This window comes from Trichechus manatus, unplaced genomic scaffold, assembly GCF_000243295.1.
Source record: "Trichechus manatus latirostris isolate Lorelei unplaced genomic scaffold, TriManLat1.0 scaffold00015, whole genome shotgun sequence".
Lineage (NCBI taxonomy): Eukaryota > Metazoa > Chordata > Mammalia > Sirenia > Trichechidae > Trichechus > Trichechus manatus.
Genome location: NW_004443951.1, coordinates 12,862,524 through 12,883,466, shown reverse-complemented (window position 1 = coordinate 12,883,466; position 20,943 = coordinate 12,862,524). Strand labels below are relative to the sequence as shown.

The window sequence follows — 20,943 nt, the reverse complement described above, 5'->3', positions numbered from 1 at the left end:
CAGAAGTGGGCAAAGAGAGAGGAGCAGGTAGATGAAGCTGGACTTGGGCCCTCTGGTTCCTCCCTTCTCTGGATGAGGCAGGCAGTGTTGAATAGGGGGCCCTGAGCGCAACCTCAGAGGAGACACCTGTTGGGAAGAGGGACTCTTCAGGCTTCCTAACAGCTCTGGACCAGGGATTTGGAGGGTGAGGGTCTGGCCCTCTTGGCTGCTGGTTGCCAGAATTACAAGGCACTGAACTAGCAAAGAATGGGCCCCGGCCTCTGGCTTTCGCCAGTCAGGTTGCAGGGGAGCTTGATAGTCGGACTTTTTTAGCAGAGCCTAGTGGGCTTTGCAGGGAGTCTGGGTTGTAAGTTGACCCTGAGTCCCGCCAGGGCTGGTCTGTTTGTGGAAGACCTGGTCTGGTGGGAGACTTTGGCAAGGCGTCCCTTTGACCCTTCTGTGTGCTTATAACACCCTGCTTTGTTTTGGTAGGTGCTTTGTTTTGAACTCTTACCCACCTGTGGAATTTGGGCAGCCCTGCAGGGTGGCATTGCTACCTCTTTTCTTCCCCCTCCACTGGCCCCAGCCACTGGGGCCTGCAGGAGCCCTTCCTCACCTTCCTGATTCCTGTCACCCCCAGCCCTGCTGGCCCCCGTTCACCTTCTCCCTCTTCAGAGCAGTGCCAGTGACCTGGGGGACACAGCTTCACCCACACCCAGCCTGGTGCTTGCTCACACATCACTTGTGTCAGCCCGAGTCAGGCCTCAGTTTCTCCGTGTATTTAAGGCCCTTTCTCGTGTTTTATTTTATCTGATTTGGCTTTGTGTGGCTTTCCTTCCTTTTATACTAATGCTTCTCTCTGATCTTATTTGCATTCAAATTACCTCGCCAGGTGGTTCACCAATCAGAGGTAAGAATGCTGTCCGTGCATCTCGCCACGCCACTGCTGTCACCACCACTCCATCCCGTCCCGTCCGTCACCTCCCCCATCCCCATCCTGACCTCTCCAGCCTCCTCATCTCCAGCTCCGGCCCCACCCAACACCACCGGCCACCACACACATCCACTCAGTCATTCCCTCCTGTGGACTCATCCATTGCAAGTCTGACTTGTGGAGATACTCAGCTGAGCCCAGCCTTGGGGATGGCAAGCCCTACTGCCCAGGCCTTCTAGGCCAACCCCATGGAGGGGAACTTAATGGCTCCAACAGTGAAACCAAGCCCAGGTCCCCAAGGCTGGCCATAGGTGGCAAGTCTACCTCTGAGGTGGGTGAGCATGTCTGAGCCATGCCTTTCCTCTTGAGGGCCTCCTTTTTCTCAGGAATCTCAATATTACTTGTCTTCTCCTTTAATATCCTGGCCCTGTAGTAGAATCAGAGGGCAGTGGTGGTTCAATGGTAGAATCTTCACCTTTCCATGCAGGAGACCTGGGTTTAGTCCCTGGCCAGCGCACCTCAAGCACAGCTACCACCACGTGTCTGTCAATGGAGGCTTGAGTGTTGGTATGATGCTGAACAGGTTTCATTGTAGCTTCCAGGCTAAGATGGACTGGGAAGAAAGGCCTGGTGATCTACTTCTGAAAATCAGCCAGTAAAAACGCTATGGATCACAGCAGTCCAAACCTGTTGTGCGTGGGGTCACCGTGAGTCGGGGGCCTACTTAACTAACAACAGCAACAATGCAGTAGAATCAGGATTATTCCTTAAATCTGTGCAGCCCATCAGAGAATAGAGGAACGTTCAGTTTCGACTTTAGTGTAGATGCTGGAATGACAACAGGGGTATAAACAGGGCCATGAATAACTAGATCACCCGACCTGTCAGCTTGGAATTCCCGCCAGGCTGTCCCCCCCGCCCCGGCTGCTCTAGGGGTCCCTGCAGCCTAGAGCTTAAAAGATCACTCTGGACTCATAAAGATCTGAGTTCAAGTCTGACTTAACACCCATGTGACTTTCAAAAAAAAATCTGTTCATCTCCAAAGTGTTTCCTCCTCTTTAAATTGGAGCTGGGGCATCCACCTCGTAGGGCTGGGAGAATTGGGGAGAGACTGAAGACTTGCACAATATCTGGCACAGAGTAGACACCCTGTAAAATGGTTGCTTTATTCGCATCATTTTCTCCTCACCTTTCTGAGAGTCCTTGGGCAGATCTGGGCTCTCAGAGGTCAGGCTCAGGGCGGTCTTGGGACAGAAATTGGGGCTGGGACGTCCAGGTGCCTCCCTGTGGTGTATCTTGTCCATCACCCCCTGAGGACACGTCTCTTCTCCCTTCAGCCCTCTGGATCCCCCGCCCACTTGCTTAGGCTGCTCTCTTTGCTACCCCTGCTACTGGGTCTTGGTTTTGGTTCCAGATGTTTGGGTTTCTGTGTGCAAATAGGCACAAGGTCTGTGTTGGGTCCCCTGACTTGTCCTAGGCTTTCAGCACCCGGGAGCATCCTCCTCCCACAAGCAGGATCCCACCCAGACACCACCTCTTGCTCCTGGCCTGTGACACAAGCTACTGGGTCTCCCCTCACCTCCCGGTTGCATTGGCCTTAGTGCTGCCCCCACCAGCCAGGGGCCTGACCCTTCCCTATTTGTATGAACATTTTCTATAATAGCATCCATCCATCCCTTAAGCATGACCTGTTGGGTGTCTCTCAGGGCTGTTCTCTCAGGACATGGGTGTTTGGCACGTGCAGTGGGATCTGATACCCTTGAGAGTCTCAGTGGGGAAGGCTGAGGCCAGGATCTAGGTGGCAGGCCCAGGACCACGGAGGCAGCCAGCCTCTTGTCTTCTGCATCAGGGCTTGAGCCTGGGTGCCCCGTTTCTCCCTCCTCCAGCTCCCAGCCCCGGGTGTTCCTAGCCCCTCCTGCTGCCCTGGGTGTAGATGGTGGAAGAGGGATGTCAGGTGGTGCAGAGGCTGAAACTCAGACCCCTAGTGGGCCTCCTCTAGGCCTGCACCTTGCGAGCATGGCTTGGAAATCGTTCTGTCCTGTCCAGTCCAGTCTGATGGGATCCGGCAGGTTCTGTCTGTGTCTTTTGTGGGTGTGATGTCAAGTCAGCCTGTGCTCTGGGCAGGGTGGGGACTGTTAGGGTCACTGGGCTGCTGGGGTCACTGGGCTGTTCTGTGCAGGAGATGGTTTTCTGTCAGACTGTGTCCTGTGGGGTTATTAACTGTCAGTTGGACTGTCTTGTGTGGGTGTAATTGTCTGTCGAGTTGTTCCAGGGATAGGAGCGTTGCCTATGCCTGGGGGTGTTACTGTCACAGCTTTGCCCAGTGTGCTCCTGCAAGCAGTTTATTCAAGTGTTTATTGCTGGGGGCGGAGGGGCAGCCAAGTCTAGCAGTTCCAGCTCCCCCACCCCTCCCACACACACCCCTGCCTAGGCTCCCATACCTGGACCTGCCAACACTGGCTCTATGCCCATTCCTTCTACTCTGTGTGCGGGTCCTTCTTCAGCTGGCCCCCCCCTCCCCCAGTCCTGGCTCCTGTCTGTCCGTCTGTGGCCAGAGCAGCCCCACAGGGTGCTGGCCCCGAGTAGGAGCTCCAGCCTGCATTAGCCTCCTGAATTATGCAGGAGCCGTGGTGGGTCGAAGCACTTTAGCAGGACCAGGCGGAGGAGAGGAGCCGGAATGGGTGGGGCTCGGTGGGGTGGGGGTGGGGGTGGGGGTGGGGTGGTAGGGAGGATAGGTGCTATGAGCAGAGGCTGCTGGGCCCCAGGGCAAGCCCCTTCCTTCCTGTGGAATTTGGGTGGGCGGCTGAGTCTCAGGCTCTTCCCTGATGAAGGCATTGCATACTTGTGACCCCCAGGCCAGCAGATCTACAGGCCGCTTCCACACCTGGCTCCATGGTCCCTGGCCGGCGGATGGAGCACTAATGAGGATATTCACTGGCAAGCAGGCTCCAGTGCTGGCTGGAGCGTGAGGGATGCTCACTGGGCTTGGGGGTGGGGCACAGCCCCTGGGGGAGCAAAGGCAAGCCCGACTGGACTGAGGGGGCGGGGCGATTGGACTTCAGAGTACAGCCCTTGGTTCCAGCCAGAGGGCTGCTGGGCTCATCAGGGAGAGCTTCTCGGAAGCAGCACTGGACCCAAGGTGTGGCCTGGATGTGCTGCAACATCTGGTCAACAAAAGCCACAAATGTTGCCAAGACCCCCTGTGTCCCAGAATGCACCAAACATAGGCCATGTCTCACCTCTGTCTCTGTGTCCCCACAGGTGCCTTGCAGATTGAGAGCAGTGAGGAGTCGGACCAAGGCAAGTACGAGTGTGTGGCGACCAACTCCGCAGGCACACGCTACTCGGCCCCCGCGAACCTGTATGTACGAGGTAAGGACTCGGACAGTGCCTGGCTTCTGCCATCGTCGAGCTGAGCAGCTGCACCTGCTGGGCATGCTGCCCAGAGTCCTTGGTGTGGACATGCAAGGGGCCACTATCGGTCCAGTCTTTTTTTTTTCCCGCCTCTTCCTGCAGCAGCAGTAACAGCAGCAAGAGCTCCCACTGGGCAGGCTCCTAGCGTCTGCCACTACTTTGCCTTCCTTCCCCGCAGGCCCCTCAGGAAGCAGCCGCTCTTGGGAGCATTTGCATCTCTTATAGGTCCTGCCACGTGGGCCCAGAGCCCCATGAGAGTCTGGAGCGTTCTGAGCAGACTACACATTGAATGTGTGTGTGTGTGCCTATGTGTGTGCAAACACTCATGCTTGTGTGGAAACGTGCGCTCCTGGCCTAGCCTTCCTCAATTCTGCCCTGCCTTCCCCAGGAGAGTGGCCTCCAGGATTGCTCTGGCTCTGGGCTTTGTGTGAAGCCCCAGGGATGGACCTGGCCAGGTGAGCCTGCCCTCAGGCCAGGCCTGTCTGGGGCCTCCCTGGAGGCTCCAACTGTGCTCTGTCGCCAGCCAGGACCCTTGTATAAGGGGGTCAGGCTGAGGCAGCTGTGAGCCCCTACAGTATACGTTGTCTTGGGTGAGCATCTACTATGTTCCAGTATTACTAGCAGGGACTAAGTAGATCGTGCACTTGTCATAAGTACAGTTACATAGCAGAGAGGGCCTGGGGACTGTTTGGGGAAGTCCAGTCTCTGCTGTGCTCACAGCCCAAGGGTGCCTGAAGTTGGTCACCTTGCCTCTTCCTGAGAACACAGTGGGTCTGGTGTGCATGAGGCCCAGGAGGTGCCCTGGGAGGTGTGGAGGGCTCAGCCCCTTTCCCCCCTCACCTAGCCCTCCCACACAGATGGTGTCATTAAAAGTTAAACTGTCTGCACTCAGGGGATGGATAAAGGAAAGTGGATGCGGCTTCCTTGTAGCTGTGATTTCATCACACTAAGTGCTTGGCGCAGCCTTCACCAGGGGTGGAGCACAGGCGCGGGGGAGGGGGAGTAGTGGTCTGTCCCACGCTTCAGGGCTGTGTGATCAGATTTGCTCAATCAGACAAGGCAGAGAGTTAGGCAGCCAGTCACCATGTGTTTATTGAGGGGCTACTCCATGTCAGGTGTGCAGAGTGGTTACACAGGCCTCAAGAGTCTTCCTGCCCATTGGTGACCAGTCAAGCTGCGAGGGGCTATTTGTGATGGGCAAGTTGTGCTTCAGAGACAGTGGACAATGCTTCCCTGGAGTTGGGGGCATGCCTGAGCCATCCCCACCATCCCCATTGCTGTCTGGTCTCCTGCTTATTGAGACTTAGCTGAGCTGACCCAGGGCCTGTCTTAAGGCATAGCATTGGAGCAGAGCGGCCAGGAGCCTGAGAACCACCCAAATGGCCGAGATAAATGGAGATGTCAACAGCACTGCTTTCACCCCCACACTGCTCTAGGCAGACTTCTGATGGGGACACCGGGGACTGATGGACTCCCTCCAAGGGGAGCAGCTAGAGCAAGCCTTCTCAACAAGGCTTCCCTCCTCCCACCCAGACTGTTCTGAACACTGTGCTCTCTCAACTGAGCACTCCTTCCAACAGGCTGGAATTCCTGGAACAAGGAAGCCCTTTGCTACCTGTGGCTGCGCCAGGGAGGAGAGAGGCCAGTTACGCAGGCATAGTAGTGTGGGCATGATTCCTGGAGAAGAGCTGAGGAGGTGACGCTGAGGCTGAAGAAGGCCCAGACCCAAGGTGGATGGACCCTTGTGTTGTTATTTGGGCTGGACAGCCTCCTTCAAAGTCACCATCAGTCTAGCTTTAGCCTAGGGGTGGGGGAGCAGTGGGACTCAGGAGATGAGGTGAGCCCAGCTGTTGTAGCTGGGGCCCTGACAGGGCCATCCTTCCTCCAGCCCTGGGAGCACCCCTGTATATGGGACCCCACTGTCTCCACACTTGGGTGTGCTCAGGCAGGACTCTATTGGCCCCTGCCATGGCCTGTCCCCACCCACCAGGTCTTCCTGAACCACCTTCCTAGCTCCATTTCCACAAGCTTTTTTGGCAGGGAATGTGGCAGTTCTTTCTGTTCCAGTCGCACTCACCAGGGCCTCTAAAACAGGCTTTTCCAGCCTGGCCTCTGTTGACACACAGGCATGTACACACCTGTGCGCACACACATACACACACACTCCTGTGGCCCCTGGTGTCTATAGACTAGCCGCAAGCCTCCATCTCCAGGACTTGCCTTATATCCAGGCCCTGCTTGAACCTAGATCTGCCCCAAGTTACTGAGAGCAACCTGCCTTATGGCCCCCGGACAGGCCCTACTGACAAGACTTCTAAACACCTGAAAAGCCCTGCTACCTGGAACTCTTGCCTCTGGTGTCCGCACCCTCCTCTCAGACCTGGCAAAGCCCCTGCCTTCTGTCCCCAGCAGACTGAGGGCCCATCAGCCCCAGCTCTGGCTGCACCTTCACAGCCATGGCTCTTCTGGGGCAGCCTCTGCCGTGCTGGCCACCAGCTCTGTATCCTGAACCTGCTGTGGACAGAGAACCAATAAAAATACCCCCGGGGGGCCAGGCCTGCCTGTAAGCCCGGGCCCCATGCATCTCCCAGCAGCTTCAAGGCTTCCTTTCAGCAGGCTCCTGTTACCCTCCAATTCTGGGCTCCACGTGGCTGAGACTGCTGGACTCTAGCTCTGTCAGGGCCAGGGCCCCAGCATCCAGATTGGAATGGACTCTAGGCCAGGATTTCTCAACTTCAGCACTAGGACAATTTGGACTGTATAGGTCTTTGCTGTGGGTGGTGTCCTGTGAATTTTTTAGTGTTTAGCAGCATCTCTAACCTAGTAAATGCCAGTGGTGCCTCCAGTTGTGATGACCAAAAATGTCCCTAGACATTGCCCTGTGTCCCCTCAGGGGACATCACTCCTGTGAGAACACTGCTTTAGACCCACAGCATTGGTCTTCGTCTATCTCTGACTCTCCTCCCTTTCTGTCCATTGTCCCCGAGGCCTGTCTCCTCAGATTCAGCTTCAGTGCCTACCGCACACCTCTCTTCTGTCCCCCAAACTCTCAGGGCTTCTGCTGCCTCTCTGAGGCCCTGTGGTTGCTGCATTTCATGGGACAAAGTATAAAGCCCCAGCCCGCAGGCATGTGGGAGTTACGTGGTAATCAGTAGCCGTTGCTGCTGTCGTGAAAGCGTTATCCAAGAAGATGGATCATCCAGTTACTTCTAACTTTGCTCACTGTTGTCCACAGCTCCACCCACAGTCTGGCAGGCCCAGGCATGCTGGGTGGACCAGCCTCTTTCTCCGTCACCATCTGACATCCTTCCCAAGTGACTCATTCTCTTCTTCCATCCACAGTGTCTCTCTCCTCCAGCTCTCAGGGCGCATAGCTGCCAGGGGCCAGGGCGGTGCCCCACCCTTCTCAGAGCCTGGCCTACCTGCACCAGAGCCACCAGCCTTCCCCCTTCTCTTCAGGGACCTGACTGCTGGGCCACAGCGGTCTCTAAAATGAGGGTGATGTCTCCCCAGTCTTTCTCCTCCCCACAGGTCCCAGGCATGCCCTCACACTGTGATGTTATGCAGCGTGGGGCATTCTCAAGGTGGCGGGGTTCTAGTGGCTCGTGTGCCTTGGTGGGTTTGTGGGCTGGGTGGGCCCTGACCCTAGAGCCCACTTCTCTGGGCCTGCCCAAGCTGTGGGGTGCGTGTGAGGCATGGGGGCCTGCCTTGCCCCACTTCCACCCCTCCCTGTCCTGCCCTTGGCGTCCCTGGCACCTGCCAGTGAGACCCACCCGTCCACCGTGTCCTCCATGAGTCCTGAGTCTTTTGTGAGAGGCGTGGTCCGTGCGCACCTGTGTGCACGTGTGTGTGTCGGGGGGCACAGGAGCCTTGTCTTGTTTCCGTGCTGTGTGGGCAGATGAAGGTTGGCCTGTTTTTACTCTCTCTGTGTTTCTCCTTGTCTTTTTTTTATTCCCTCCTCATCCTCATCGCACTCTGCCATCAAACCAAACTCTCATCTCTCAGATCAGCGAGAAGGTTGGTCCTTTTCACTTCTTATCCATCTACAGTCCTCCCATCGATGGGATGCTCCCGTCAGCAGGGACCAGCAGGCTCAGGCAGCTCCCTCGGGCTCGCTCCAGCCACGCCTGCCCGCCAGCCGGGCTCCGCTGTCCAGTGGTGGCGCAGCAGGCGGGCAGGACCAGGAGTGGGTGGGCAGGCCCTTGCCCTGCATGTTTCTGCTGCTTGGGTCCTTGATGTACCATATATCTGCATGTCCCTCTAGGGGCTCCCTTGCTGGTGCGGGAGGGCAGGCATGGTGCATGGCACGAAACGGCACCCCACCTGTGTGCCCAGGCCAGGCTGTCTGTTCCAGGTGGAGCTTAGGAGTGGTTGTGGTCAGAGGGGGACGGAAGAGCTGTAATGCCTTGTGTGTGTCTGTGGGGCCTTCTTCCACCCCTTCCTTGCCTAAAATCCACGTTTACCCCAAGCTTAGCTGAAACCACTGGGAAGATGAAGGGTAAAGGTAGATGGGCTGTCCGTGCAGATTGTGCAGTGTAGGACAAAAGTCCTGCAGTGTTCACCCGGTCTGTGAGGCCCCAGGGCCCCCGCCAAGGCTAGATGGGGCAGCCAGCCCTGGTCTGCCTCAGGTAGGCTTGGCATTCGTGGTTTAGGTTGGGTGGGGAAGTCTTAGCTCACAAAGGAAGTTTTCTACAGTGATTTTTTCTGTCCAACCAGATCCAAATTAAGTATCTTCCCCCGACCCCAACCCCAACCCCTCTGCCCGAGCCCCCCATATCTGTCCGAGGATAGCATTTATTTGGCTAGCCGAGCAGCTAACATTCCCTAACCCTGTGCTGGTTGCTGGGCCTTCAGACTCAGGGAGCTCACACCTGAGGTGATAGGTGGTCGATTGTGACTTAGTGAGGCCCATACTCTAAGGAAGAAACAGGCTGTGGGAGCCAGGAAGGGGCCCCAGGTTGGGAAAGGCTTTGACTCCCCTCAAGCCCATTCCAGAGTCTTCCCATATGGGGCTCGATTTTCAGCCCACCCTTGGGGCTGGCCCCTACCCTCAATGCTGTGTCCAGCAGCCGGGTCTAGCTGTCATTCTTGTGTCACGTGGTCTGTGTGGTCAGAGGAGGCTCACCATCCACTGAGCAGAAGCGTGGGACAGGCTGAGCCCCAGGGAGCTGGCCTGGGCCGCCTGGTCCCCTGTGCATCTTCGTCACTGGCTTGAGTTTCCTCCATTAGGGAGTAGAGCCAGTTGAGAGGAGAGCTGCGGCCACAGCTCAGATATCAGCCCTGAGCATCCTTTCATATGGACTCAGGAGCTCTGGGGCATTTTGGGTTTCACCATTTCGCTGACCAGGCGGATCTGCTGGGTATTCAGAAAACAGTCATCAGCAGAGACTGAGCCCAGCCCGCAGCCACCTCCCCCATGCTCTTTCCCCCACCCTCCTGGTCCATTGTCCCTTCTCCTTCCCCACTGTGGTCCCACCAAAAATAAGCACATACACAAATATTTAATGGGAAGGCAGAAATGAGTTTCTAAATATTCTGGGGGGATTTGCCAGGTTGGTAATTTGTTTGGCGATGATAATTACATCTTACATTTTTCCAGCTTTACTTAAAACTGCGTGCCGGGTATGCTGGCATTTAATTACTGCTCTGCGGCAGCCACAAGGTTATTTAGTAAAGAGTTATTTTGTCTTGATACAGGGGATCCTGCCCCTTCTCCCCTCCTTAGTGTTGTGTTATTTTCATCAAAGAAATTTCCTCGAGTGAATGCAGATTGCGGGGCTGCCTCCCCCTCCCGATTAGGCTGTCACTCCGCTGAACACTGATGCCTCTGGGCGCCGTGCCGCCCCTTTATAGGGGGTTGTCAGCGCAAATAATTAGACTTAAAAGTTACAGCTGAAATATAATCCAGAAATGGCAGGGCCCTATTTTGAAAATTGTCTATAAAATGTCAGCACTAAGGATGCACGGGAAACGGTAATAGACCGGCATTGTTGGAGTGCAAGATTAAACCCTAAGTGCATCCTTCCCAGTTCCAGTTTTTCCTTCCCCACCGCTGCTTCTGTCAATAGGCAGAGTCCAGGGTGAGTCCCGCTCCTTTCGGAGGCCCTGCGTCTGTGACTGTGGGGGAAGGACGGCGAGGCTGCTGCAGGGAGGTGCCAGCCACTCCTGGGTGTGGGGACGGGGGTAGCTGGCTGGGTAGTCAGGGAGGCAGGGCCCCAGTGGTGCTTGGGATACCAGGAGGTTGTCTCTCCCCTCTTCCCACCCCCACCCGAAGGGTATAGACGTGATAACCTCTTCACACTGCAGGAAGGATGTCTGAGATGCAGGAAACCCTGCTTGGCTCCAGGACTCCTTGCAAGTGGCTGAGGCTCAGTGTCCTTGTGAATGAGTGAAGGGTGCAGTGTCTGGGAGCCTCGGGTATAGGGGTGGCCTGGTGCGAGAGATGCCCTTTGTGTCACATCTGACCTCCTAAACTCTGAAGGAGTGAGTTCTCTGAAGGACCGCCATTTTTTTTATGTTGACTGAAGTTTGAGGCTTTTGGAAATGGTGACTGGGGGATTGATATGACCTCCAGGGCCAGTCTGTGAGGACTGTATCTTGGCCTGAAGACCCTGTCCTTCAGGGACTGTTGGGGAGTAAAGTCCAGTCAAGTTCTGGGCTGTTTAGGTTAAGGTCCAAGGTTTACTGGCCCAAGACCCACTTCCTTCTATTGGGTCTCTATTTTCCGGCATCCAGGGACCCAGTCAGTACCCTGGATTCCACTGCCTACCAGAGTCAGACTTGGCCATGACCTCCACCCGGCAAAGGCTCTCAAAGTCCCATCCTTGTGCCAACTGGAGCAGCCTCCTCTCCTGCCAGCCTTGGCTAACCCAGAAGTTTCTCCCAGAGCCGTCAGCCAGGGCTGTCAAAAGGAAAGGCATTTTCCATCCCACAGACCTCCTCCTACTACGTATACAAATGTGGGCATGTCACTTGAAGATCCGTGTGGAATCAGTTCCCTTATATGTAATTGGGAGAGAACATTTACAGCCACAAAACCTTTGGCACATAGTAGGTGCTCAAGAGTGGTTTCCCTTCCGTGAACCTGTTTTGACACTCACAAATGAGGAGTGGGGGCAGCCCCTGGCTCAGATAGCAGGAAAAACTTGGTCATTTAAGTCTACTCCCCTTGGCCTTTCTTCTTGAACCAGGCTGTGCCAGATAACTCCTTTCAGGACAGGCCTGGGCCTGATCTGCAAACAGGCCTGCCTGCTTGTGCCTCTCCTCCCATCACTGCCCCTAGGGCTCAGCCCTGGAGCCCAGGGAGTGCCTGCACCACCAGGCTGGGCGACATTTCTGTCTGTGCCCCCTGGCCTCACCCTTGTGCCATTTTGGGGGGAGTGCTCAAAGGGGGCTCTTTGTTGTGGCTTCCTCTTGCCATCTGTGCCCCCAGGACCCTCCTCCTCTCTGCCACGCAGAACCCTCTGCCTGTGATGTGCTGTCATCTGGTGTAGACTCCTAGCATTAGGACAGACACAGAAGCCAGCTTACACCAGTACCAGTCAAACAAGGAAACTCTTGTCTTACAAAACCAAAAAACGTAGAAGTGGGCTTGGCGTCGGGCAGGGCTGGGTGCAGATGTTTAAACGGCCTGGTTGGGCACCTGTCTGTTTCTGTCCCTTAACTCTGCCGTCCTCGGCACTGACTTCTTTGTTCTCAAGCAGGTTCTCCTGCATGTCGGTAAAAGGGGTCCCCAGCCACTCCAAGCTTTCGTCTCTCAACTTAGCCACCTGAGTAGAGAGAGAAAGTTGCTTTTCTAGTAGTTTTTGCAAAAAGTCTCAAGGTTGTTTCTTGTTAGCCAGATCTGGGTCACATGCCCCACAGACCGAGAATGGGGAGAGGGGTGGTTCCCCTCAAGAAAATAGGGATGCTGGTTCTGGGAGAAGGCAACAAAACTAGATGTCCATGAGATACCTTGCCACCCCTGGTGAGCCTGGGGACACAGGAAGTAGACCCAGCCCGTGACACCAGTCATACCTGGCACTCTCGGTACTGCCAATGTTTTGGTTCTGTCTGGAGGACTTGGAGTGAGGCAGGGCCTAGGTAAGGTGGGGTCTTATAGGCTGGGCTGAGCAGCTTGGACTTTTCCATGTAAGAGCTTTAGACAGGGAAGTGAAGTGGTCAGATTTGTGCTGTTTGTGGAGGGCCAGTTAACAGGAGCAGGGGCGTGGAGGACAAGGCAGGAAGACCAGTGAAGAACCTACTGCAGTGATCCAGAGAAAGATGATGATGGCTTAGACTTTGGTGGTGGCAGTTGCCCATAGGGTTTGGAGCAAAATGAATGGGTTTGGAAGGTATTTTAGGTGATGACATTTACAGGACCAGGTGACTTCCTGGATGTCTGGTCTCCGGGCCTCAGCCTTGTCACCTGTGCAGTGAGGTCAGAGGTTGGACCAGGTGGTCTCTGCAGTTGCTTCTGGCTCTGATTCTATGATTTGGAGGTGTGCAAACAGCAGAGTCTGATGTCGACAGTGGAGGTGCTCCTGACGTCGTGCTGTGGGTCCTTTGCATGCTCGGGCTCCCTAGCAAGGGTCCTCAGTGACTGGTGCTCCCAGTAGTGCCCTCTGGTCATTTAGCCTCGCTGCCTGCCTTCTCTGGCCCTGTCTGTAAGGGTGCCCTTGTAGGACATACTCTGGCTTCTGCCCATCAGCTGCACGCCCCGTCTGCATGCTGAGCATGCCTGCCCATGACTAGGTCTCGCCTGCCTTCCCTCCCTCTGCATGCTCCGAATGTCTGTGCCAAGCTTGCAACTTTCAGGGGCTGGTTCCAGGCTGTACCCCTGGACTGAGAAGCCAGAACAGCTTCTGACCAGGGGAGCCCAAGGCTGGAGATCGTGGCCAGGCACAGCCACCCTCCCCCTTGAGACCCTTGTTCATTGGCGCAGAGAGCTGTCTGCTCAGTGCCCTCATCATGTTACTGCCATCCTCATGCCCATCTTGCCCGCGGACCACGTCCCTGGCCCGCCCTATCCCATTGCCCCCACCCAGCCACTCTCCTCAGGGTCAGCCCTCTCCTCTTGGGTTCCCAGGCTGAGCCTTGAGCATGGCTGAGGCCCAGGCAGGTGGTCATGTCACTTCCCCTCGCTCTTCCCCTCAGGCCATGGCCTGGAAGGGGAGGCGTTGACCTTAGAGGTGGCCTTGTCATGTCTGGAGTGACCCTCTGCCCTGCCCCAGCCATGCTCTGAGGACCCTCCACCACACGGTGCATGGGTTTCTCCCACTGGTGCCCCCATTTGTCCATCTGGAGACCCATGGGAAGGGGAGTAGGGGCTGCAGGGGTAAGCACAGGAAGGTAGCCTGGGTTGTGGCCCTGACCAGGCCTGGAGTGTAGACATGAGGCCTGGACCTTGCACAGAGTCCCTGGGTGACCCTGGGCAGACAGGACCTTTCTGGGCCTCAGTTTCCTGGGCTGTCAAGTGGCAGCTTGGTTATGAAATCTCTTGTAAAGTAAGATGCTGCATTCCAGACAGTCCCTGAGTGCAGGGGCTACTTCTAGTCCGAAAGTGGGGTGGGAGAGGGTGAACTGGGACCCTGGGACTTTACTCCTCCTGTCTCTGAGCTCTGACAAGAGGGGTTCCTGGATGAGGGGCCCCCGCCCTTCTGCCCCCCAGCATGTCCTGCCTGACCTGTGAGTGCCTCTCTCCCTCCTCCCGCAGTGCGCCGCGTGGCTCCTCGTTTCTCCATCCCTCCCAGCAGCCAGGAGGTGATGCCAGGCGGCAGCGTGAACCTGACGTGTGTCGCTGTGGGTGCGCCCATGCCCTACGTGAAGTGGATGATGGGTGCTGAGGAGCTCACCAAGGAGGACGAGATGCCCGTTGGCCGCAATGTGCTGGAGCTCAGCAACGTTGTACGCTCCGCCAACTACACCTGCGTGGCCATCTCCTCGCTGGGCATGATCGAGGCCACGGCCCAGGTCACTGTGAAAGGTCAGTGCTCATGGCAGGCGAACATGGCTGCTGTGGGGACAGGCAAGGCTGAGGTGTGAGCACTCTCTCCTCGGTGCCCTAGCTCTGGGGTCCTCCTGGCCCTTAGTGGTGAGGGAGGGGTTTCAGTTATTAATAGCCTTAGTAAGAATACCACAAAACCAGTTGTCGTCAAGACAACTCATGGTAACCCCCTGTGTGTTAGAGTAGAACTATGTTCCATTCCATAACCTTATGGGTTTTTTTTTTAAATTGTGCTTTAGGTGAAAGTTTATAGCTCAAGTTAGTATCTCATACAAAAATTTATACGCACGTTGTTATGTGACCCTAGTTGCTCTCCCTATACTGTGACAGCACGCTCCTCCTTTCCACCCCAGATATCCCGTGTCCATTCACCCAGCTCCTGACCCTTTCTGCCTTCTCATCTCACCTCCAGACAGGAGCCGCCCATTTAGTGTCATGTATCTACTTGAGCCAAGAAGCACACACTCTTCATGAGTATCATTTTATGTCCCATAGTCCAGTCTGATCTTTGTCTGAAGAGTTGGCTTCGGAAATGGTTTTAGTTCTGGGTTAACAGAGAGTCTGGGCGCCATGTCTTCTGGGGTTCCTTTGTCTCAGTCAGACTATTAAGTCTGGTCTTTTTACTAGAATTTGAGTTCTGCACCCCACTTTTTTCCTGCTCCATCAGGGACTCTCTGTTGTGTTCCTTGTCAGGGAGGTCATTGGTGGTAGGTGGGAACCATCTAGTACATTATGGGTTTTTAATGGCTGATTTTTCCGAAGCAGATTGCCAGATCTTTCTTCTGAGGCACCTCTTGGCAGACTCGAACTCCCAGCCTTTCAATTAGCAGCTAACTACATTACCATAACCATTTGGGCCACCAAGAATAGCTGACAGGTATTGAGTTCCTAGGTGGCAGACGCTATGCTAGTAAGCACAGATTATTTTGTTTAGTCTTCATGTAACACTAGGAGATAGGTGCTCTTATCCTCATTTTACAAATGAGGGAACTGAGGCACAGAGAGCCTACATCATTTGCCCAAGGTCGCACAGAAGTAAATGACAGAGCAGGGATTTGAACCTTGAGTGATCTGATTCCCAGCTTACCCCCCAACACTATGCAGTACCAGACCCTTTGGGTTTAATGGCCTTTCAGCAAGAAGGATGTGATAAAATAGTAACCAAGAGGAGAAGTGGGTTCTCTCTGCCTCATCTTCCATCTCCAAGCCCAGCGCCCTGGGAACAGGCACACACGTGTAACAGACTCTTCTCTGGTGGCCCTGCCTCTAACTCTGCCTCCCTCTGACCTACCTCCATTCTGCAACTCACATGATCCTTTAAAAATGTGACCTGGGGTCATGTCACTCCCTTTCTTAACACCTCTCATCGGCTCCCAATTGCTTGTCAGAGAAAGAGCAGGCAGCCAGCCGCTTGCTCCACGCAGGCAGCTCGACCTCTCGCTCCCTGTGCGCCAGCCACACTGACTTTGATGGTCTAGGTTTTGCCCTGATTCTCACCCACCCTGCCCATTGCTCGATCCATCTCACCTCCCAGTTCTCAGTTCTGTGGGGCCTGCCCCGGTCACCCCATCCAGGGAGATTTCTGCGTTTTTCTCCATCTCAGCTGCTGCTTCCTTCTGCCCTTCCATATGATTATTATTGACTCATTTAATGAATCTCTCTCCTCCTGGAATAAAAACTCCCTGAGAGCAGGGACCCAGACTGTCTGTGTAACATTGTGCTTCCGGGCCCTAGCATGGTGCCTGGCACCCAGTTGTTATTGTTAGTTGCCATCAAGCTGATTCTGATTCATGGCAACCCCACGTGTACAGAGTAGAACTGCTCCATGGGGTTTTCAAGGCTGTGACCTTTCAGAAGCAGATCACCAGGACTATCTTCTGATGCGCCTCTGGGTGGGTTCAAACTGCCAGCTTTTCTGCTAGTAGTCGAGCACTTAGCCATTCACACTACCCAGGGACTCCCTGGCACCCACTAGGCACTCAGTAATCACTTGTTGAGTGGCTGACTGGCTGTGAACCTGGAACTTCTCTGGTTTCCCTCTGAGCCAAGCTACAGGGTCGGTGAGGTCAACAGCACCATCACTCCTTTTAATAGCCAGGCAATGTAGAAATTGTTGAATGGTATCTGTTATGTTGTGTATATTTTCACCGAAAGAAAAGAAGCCAGGCCAGCCTCTTAAGAAATCTCTTCATCTGCCCTTTCCCCCCTGCACCCTGTTACACAAACCTGCCAACAAGTGAGCACACGTGAGCTTCGCAGGCAGCTGTCTGTCACCCAGCCCCACGTGCTTTCTATCTGCGTGGGAGCCTGGGCGGGTCATGTCACCCTGGTTCTGTTTGTTCAGTGAGCCCTTGCTTGTCACATAAGCTGATGTGGGGACCCATTGAGTCCCAGAAGTGGTGTGAGTAGAGACTAGATGACCTACAGGTGCCCTCAGAGGTCACTGCATGCTTTTCAGGCTATTCTTCACGGTGGGCTATCGATGTCAGCCACACTCGCTGGCCACACTGCTTGGCCAACTTGTGAACCGCACCGAGGGTAGGGTTGGTTCTTGGGGTCATGACCTTGGGCCACCCTGAACCTTCTCTTTTTATTTTTTCAACTTTTTTTTTTTTTTTTAATTGTATTTCAGGTGAAGGCTTACAGAACAAATAGTTTCTCATGAAACAGTAGTACACATATTGTTTTATGACATTGGTTAACAACCTCACAACATGTCAACCCTCTCCCTTCTTGACCTTTTTTTTTTTTGGTGAAAATATACATAACCAAAAATACACCATTTCAAAAATTTCTACATGTGCAGTTTAGTGACATCGACTACGCTCTTCCAATTGTGCTGCTATTCTCACTTAAGATGAAGGCTTACAGAACAAAATAGTTTCTCATTTAACAGTTAGTACACATGTTGCCCTATGAAAATGGTTAACAACCTCACTATCAACACTATCCTTACTCAACCTTGGGTTCCCTATCACCAGCTTCCTTGTCCCCTTTTGCCTTCTGGCCCTTGTCCCTGAACTGCTGTACCTCATTAGTCGCATTTGGTTTTATGGGGCTGTCCACTCCCAGGCTGAACGGTGAACCTCGGAGATGACTTCACCACTGAACTAAAAGGGTGTCTGGGGGCCACACTCTCGGGTTTTCTCCAGTCTCCTTTAGGCCAGTAAATCTGGTCTTTTTTTTGTGAGTTAGAATTTTGTTCTATATCCTTCTCCAGCTCTGTCCAGAACGCTCTGTTGTGATCCTGGTCAGAGCAGTCAGTGGTGGTAGCCGGGCGCCATCTAGCTGTACTGGATTCAGTCCGGTGGAGGCCTTGGTAGCTGTGGTCCATTAGTCCTTTGGACTGAACCTTCTCTTTTGCCCCCAGCTCTGCCTAAGCCTCCGATTGACCTTGTGGTGACAGAGACAACTGCCACCAGTGTCACCCTGACCTGGGACTCTGGGAACTCGGAGCCTGTGTCCTACTACGGCATCCAATATCGTGCAGCGGGCACAGAGGGCCCCTTCCAGGAGGTGGACGGTGTGGCCACCACTCGCTACAGCATTGGCGGCCTCAGCCCTTTCTCAGAATATGCCTTCCACGTGCTGGCGGTGAACAGCATTGGACGAGGACCACCCAGTGAGGCCGTGCGAGCCCGCACGGGTGAGCAGGCGCCCTCCAGCCCACCGCGCCGTGTGCAGGCACGCATGCTGAGTGCCAGCACTATGCTGGTGCAGTGGGAGCCGCCTGAGGAGCCCAACGGCCTGGTGCGGGGATACCGCGTCTACTATAGCCCAGACTCCCGCCGCCCGCTGAGCGCCTGGCACAAGCACAACACAGATGCAGGGCTTCTCACCACAGTGGGCAGCTTGCTGCCCGGCATCACCTACAGCCTGCGTGTGCTCGCCTTCACCGCCGTGGGTGACGGCCCACCCAGCCCCACCATCCAAGTCAAGACACAGCAGGGAGGTGAGTGCATAGGAGCATGAGTGTGGTGCACAGCCCAGGGCGGAGCCAGGGCTGTCCTCCTGCCCCAGCCTTTGAGGGTTGGGGCTCTGGGAAGATGAGGGCCCCAAGTCAGTGGGTGCATTGTCACTGGGATGCAGGGCAAGGGTGTGAGGGTGAGGATCTACCCTCCCCTGCTCCTTTTCCCTGGGTGCCCCCTGCCCTCGAGGGGAATTGGTGAGACTGATGATGCCTGGGATGGGGGTGTTGCAGTGCCTGCCCAGCCAGCAGACTTCCAGGCTGAGGTGGAGTCAGACACCAGGATCCAGCTGTCATGGCTGCTGCCCCCCCAGGAGCGGATCATCAAGTACGAGCTGGTATACTGGGCAGCAGAGGACGAAGACCAGCAGGTGAGCGCCAAGGCGGGGAGAAAGGAGGGGGAGGAAGGGTCCTCTTGGTCTCTAAGGTCTGTGATGGGCTCACCCAGGCAGGTAAAGCCCCTGGGGTTTCTCCTTGGGGCTTTGTGGCTTATGAGTGCCACGTGGCTCGGGTGGCCTGTGTGTTTTTATAGTCTTTGTCACCTTGTGCTGGTGACGAAGTCCTTAGGTCTATTCTTGGGTCTCATAGGCTCTTTGGCTTAATGGCACCACAGAGCCCTAAAGTTTCTCCTTGGGCCCATATAGGCCATGCGGTCTTTGAGGCTCCTGTGGTGTGGGCAGGGCCCTGAGTTCCTGGTGTGGTTGTCGTGGCCCATGTGGTCCCCATGGTAACCATGTGATGTGGTCAGAGCCCTGGAGTCAGTCCCAGGACCATGGTGGGTCCAGAGGGGTCAGGGTGCAGTCCATGTTGGGGAATGACCTCTAAGTGACTTTCGAGGTCAAAGTAGTGAGTGAGTGCTCCCTGCTCTTCCAGCACAAGGTGACCTTCGACCCCACCTCCTCCTACACTCTAGAGGACCTGAAGCCCGACACACTGTACTGCTTCCAGTTGGCTGCTCGCTCAGATATGGGGGTGGGCGTCTTCACCCCCACCATTGAGGCCCGCACGGCACAGTCCAGTAAGTGTCTCCTGAGGCCACTGCCTGTTACAGCTGGGATAGGGCACACGGGTGCACGTGCTGCACACACACACACAGACACACACACCCTTTCCCCCATCGACCAGGCGGGTGGTCAGGTCTGCTGGGCCCTAGACTGGACTCTGGTCTAGGCCCTGGGTCTGGACCCCGAGAGAGGGACAGGTAAGTGCCCTCCAGTCTGTCCAGGCGGCTGCTGCCCTTACTACTCCCTGCTGTCTACCCAGCCTCCCACCCCTCCCTCCCACCCATACCCCCCCACACCCGTTCAGGTAAGTTCTGTGTCTGCGACTCACTCCCATTCCTCCATCTCCCTGTGGCTGGGCCGGGCCATCCTCAGCAATGGGACCACATCACTTGCCACACCCCAGACCTGCTTTGGCAGTTGTCTTCCCTCCCCATCACCCGTGTTCCCTACTTCATACCCACCACGAGAATTACGTGTAAGCCACGTAACTGTACAGAGCAGATTACACATGGGCCCAAGTCTGAGAATGTGTGCCCACAGGCCTGTGCATGGCCATGATACCACATGTGTGACTGTAAGGCTGTTTGGATGACAGCTTTTTGGTGTTGTGTGTTACTGTATTCCCACCTGTGTGAGACCCTGATGCCATGACTGTGTGTGTGGACTGCCTGTGCAACTGTGTGTGGCAATATCTGACCACCTGCCTGGCAGCAGCACCTGTATGAGTGAGGCAGTGAGTCTGCGACCATGGGTGATGATGTCTGTAAGACGGCCCCCAGGACAGTGGCTCAGTGAATGTGTCTGCGAGTGACCCTGTGGCCTGACCACACAACCATGCCTGGGTCTCTGTAGCTGTCCACAGGAGTTGCTGTGGGGGTGTGGGTGTTATTCTTCAACTGTGGGTGAGACTGAGATCACAGGCAGTAGCTGGGAGACCTGCTTGTGACCGCACAAACATACTGGGCCACTGTCTGTGAGGCCTGTGTGATAAGGTGGGTGTGACTGTGGCTGTAGCTGTGTGTGACAGTGTGCAATCAGGTGACTGAGACAGCGCCTGCATGACCATAAACACGGCAATGTCTGTGAAGTCCTCCGTATGACACTGAACTGTATGTGAATGTGCTGTGATGTCACAAGGCTGTGGGCACCCCTCTGTTCACTCATTCATTTTACAAGTACCCGCTGCTCTCCTCCTGGGAACCAGGCATCTTGCACAGTGTAAGGCCAGCAGCATGAACGGACGACATGGCTGCTGCTCACGGGGATGCTACAGTCTAGTGGGACAGACAGACCTTAAACACAATTACCTGAATGAGCTTTTAATCCCATGCTTGTAAGGTGCTGGGAGGGCAGTCCTTGGGTGGTACAGTTGATTAAGCACTTGATTACTAGCCAAAAGGTTGGTAGTTTGAACCCGTCCAGAGGTGTCTAAGAAGAAAGGCCTATGGATCTGCTTCTGAAAGCCCACACCCTTGAAAACCCTGTGGCACACAGTTCTACTCTGACACACATGGGGTCACCATGAGTCGGAGTCGACAGCAACGGGTTTGGTTTTTTTTTATTGATTGATTGATTGATTGATTGATTGTACTTCAGGTGAAGGCTTACAGAACAAATAGTTTCTCATGAAACAGTAGTACACATGTTGTTTTATGACATT

At 55.0% G+C, this 20,943-nt stretch overlaps 1 protein-coding gene across 6 annotated transcripts in view; it reads left to right on the top strand.

The window, feature by feature from the left end:
• Positions 1 to 20,943, top strand: part of PTPRF (protein tyrosine phosphatase receptor type F) — an 80,772-nt gene that overhangs the window by 29,085 nt on the left and 30,744 nt on the right. For 4 of the 6 annotated variants that reach the window (XM_023727005.1, XM_023727003.1, XM_004371848.2 and 1 more), the window contains exons 5-9: positions 4,175 to 4,285; positions 14,022 to 14,291; positions 17,683 to 18,264; positions 18,514 to 18,650; positions 19,153 to 19,297. In XM_023727005.1, coding sequence (XP_023582773.1) covers positions 4,175 to 4,285; positions 14,022 to 14,291; positions 17,683 to 18,264; positions 18,514 to 18,650; positions 19,153 to 19,297 — 1,245 coding nt within the window. Of the gene's footprint in view, positions 1 to 871; positions 890 to 4,174; positions 4,286 to 8,332; positions 8,345 to 14,021; positions 14,292 to 17,682; positions 18,265 to 18,513; positions 18,651 to 19,152; positions 19,298 to 20,943 lie in introns of all 6 variants that reach the window. The other 2 variants (XM_023727006.1, XM_023727004.1) reach the window with 2 other exon arrangements.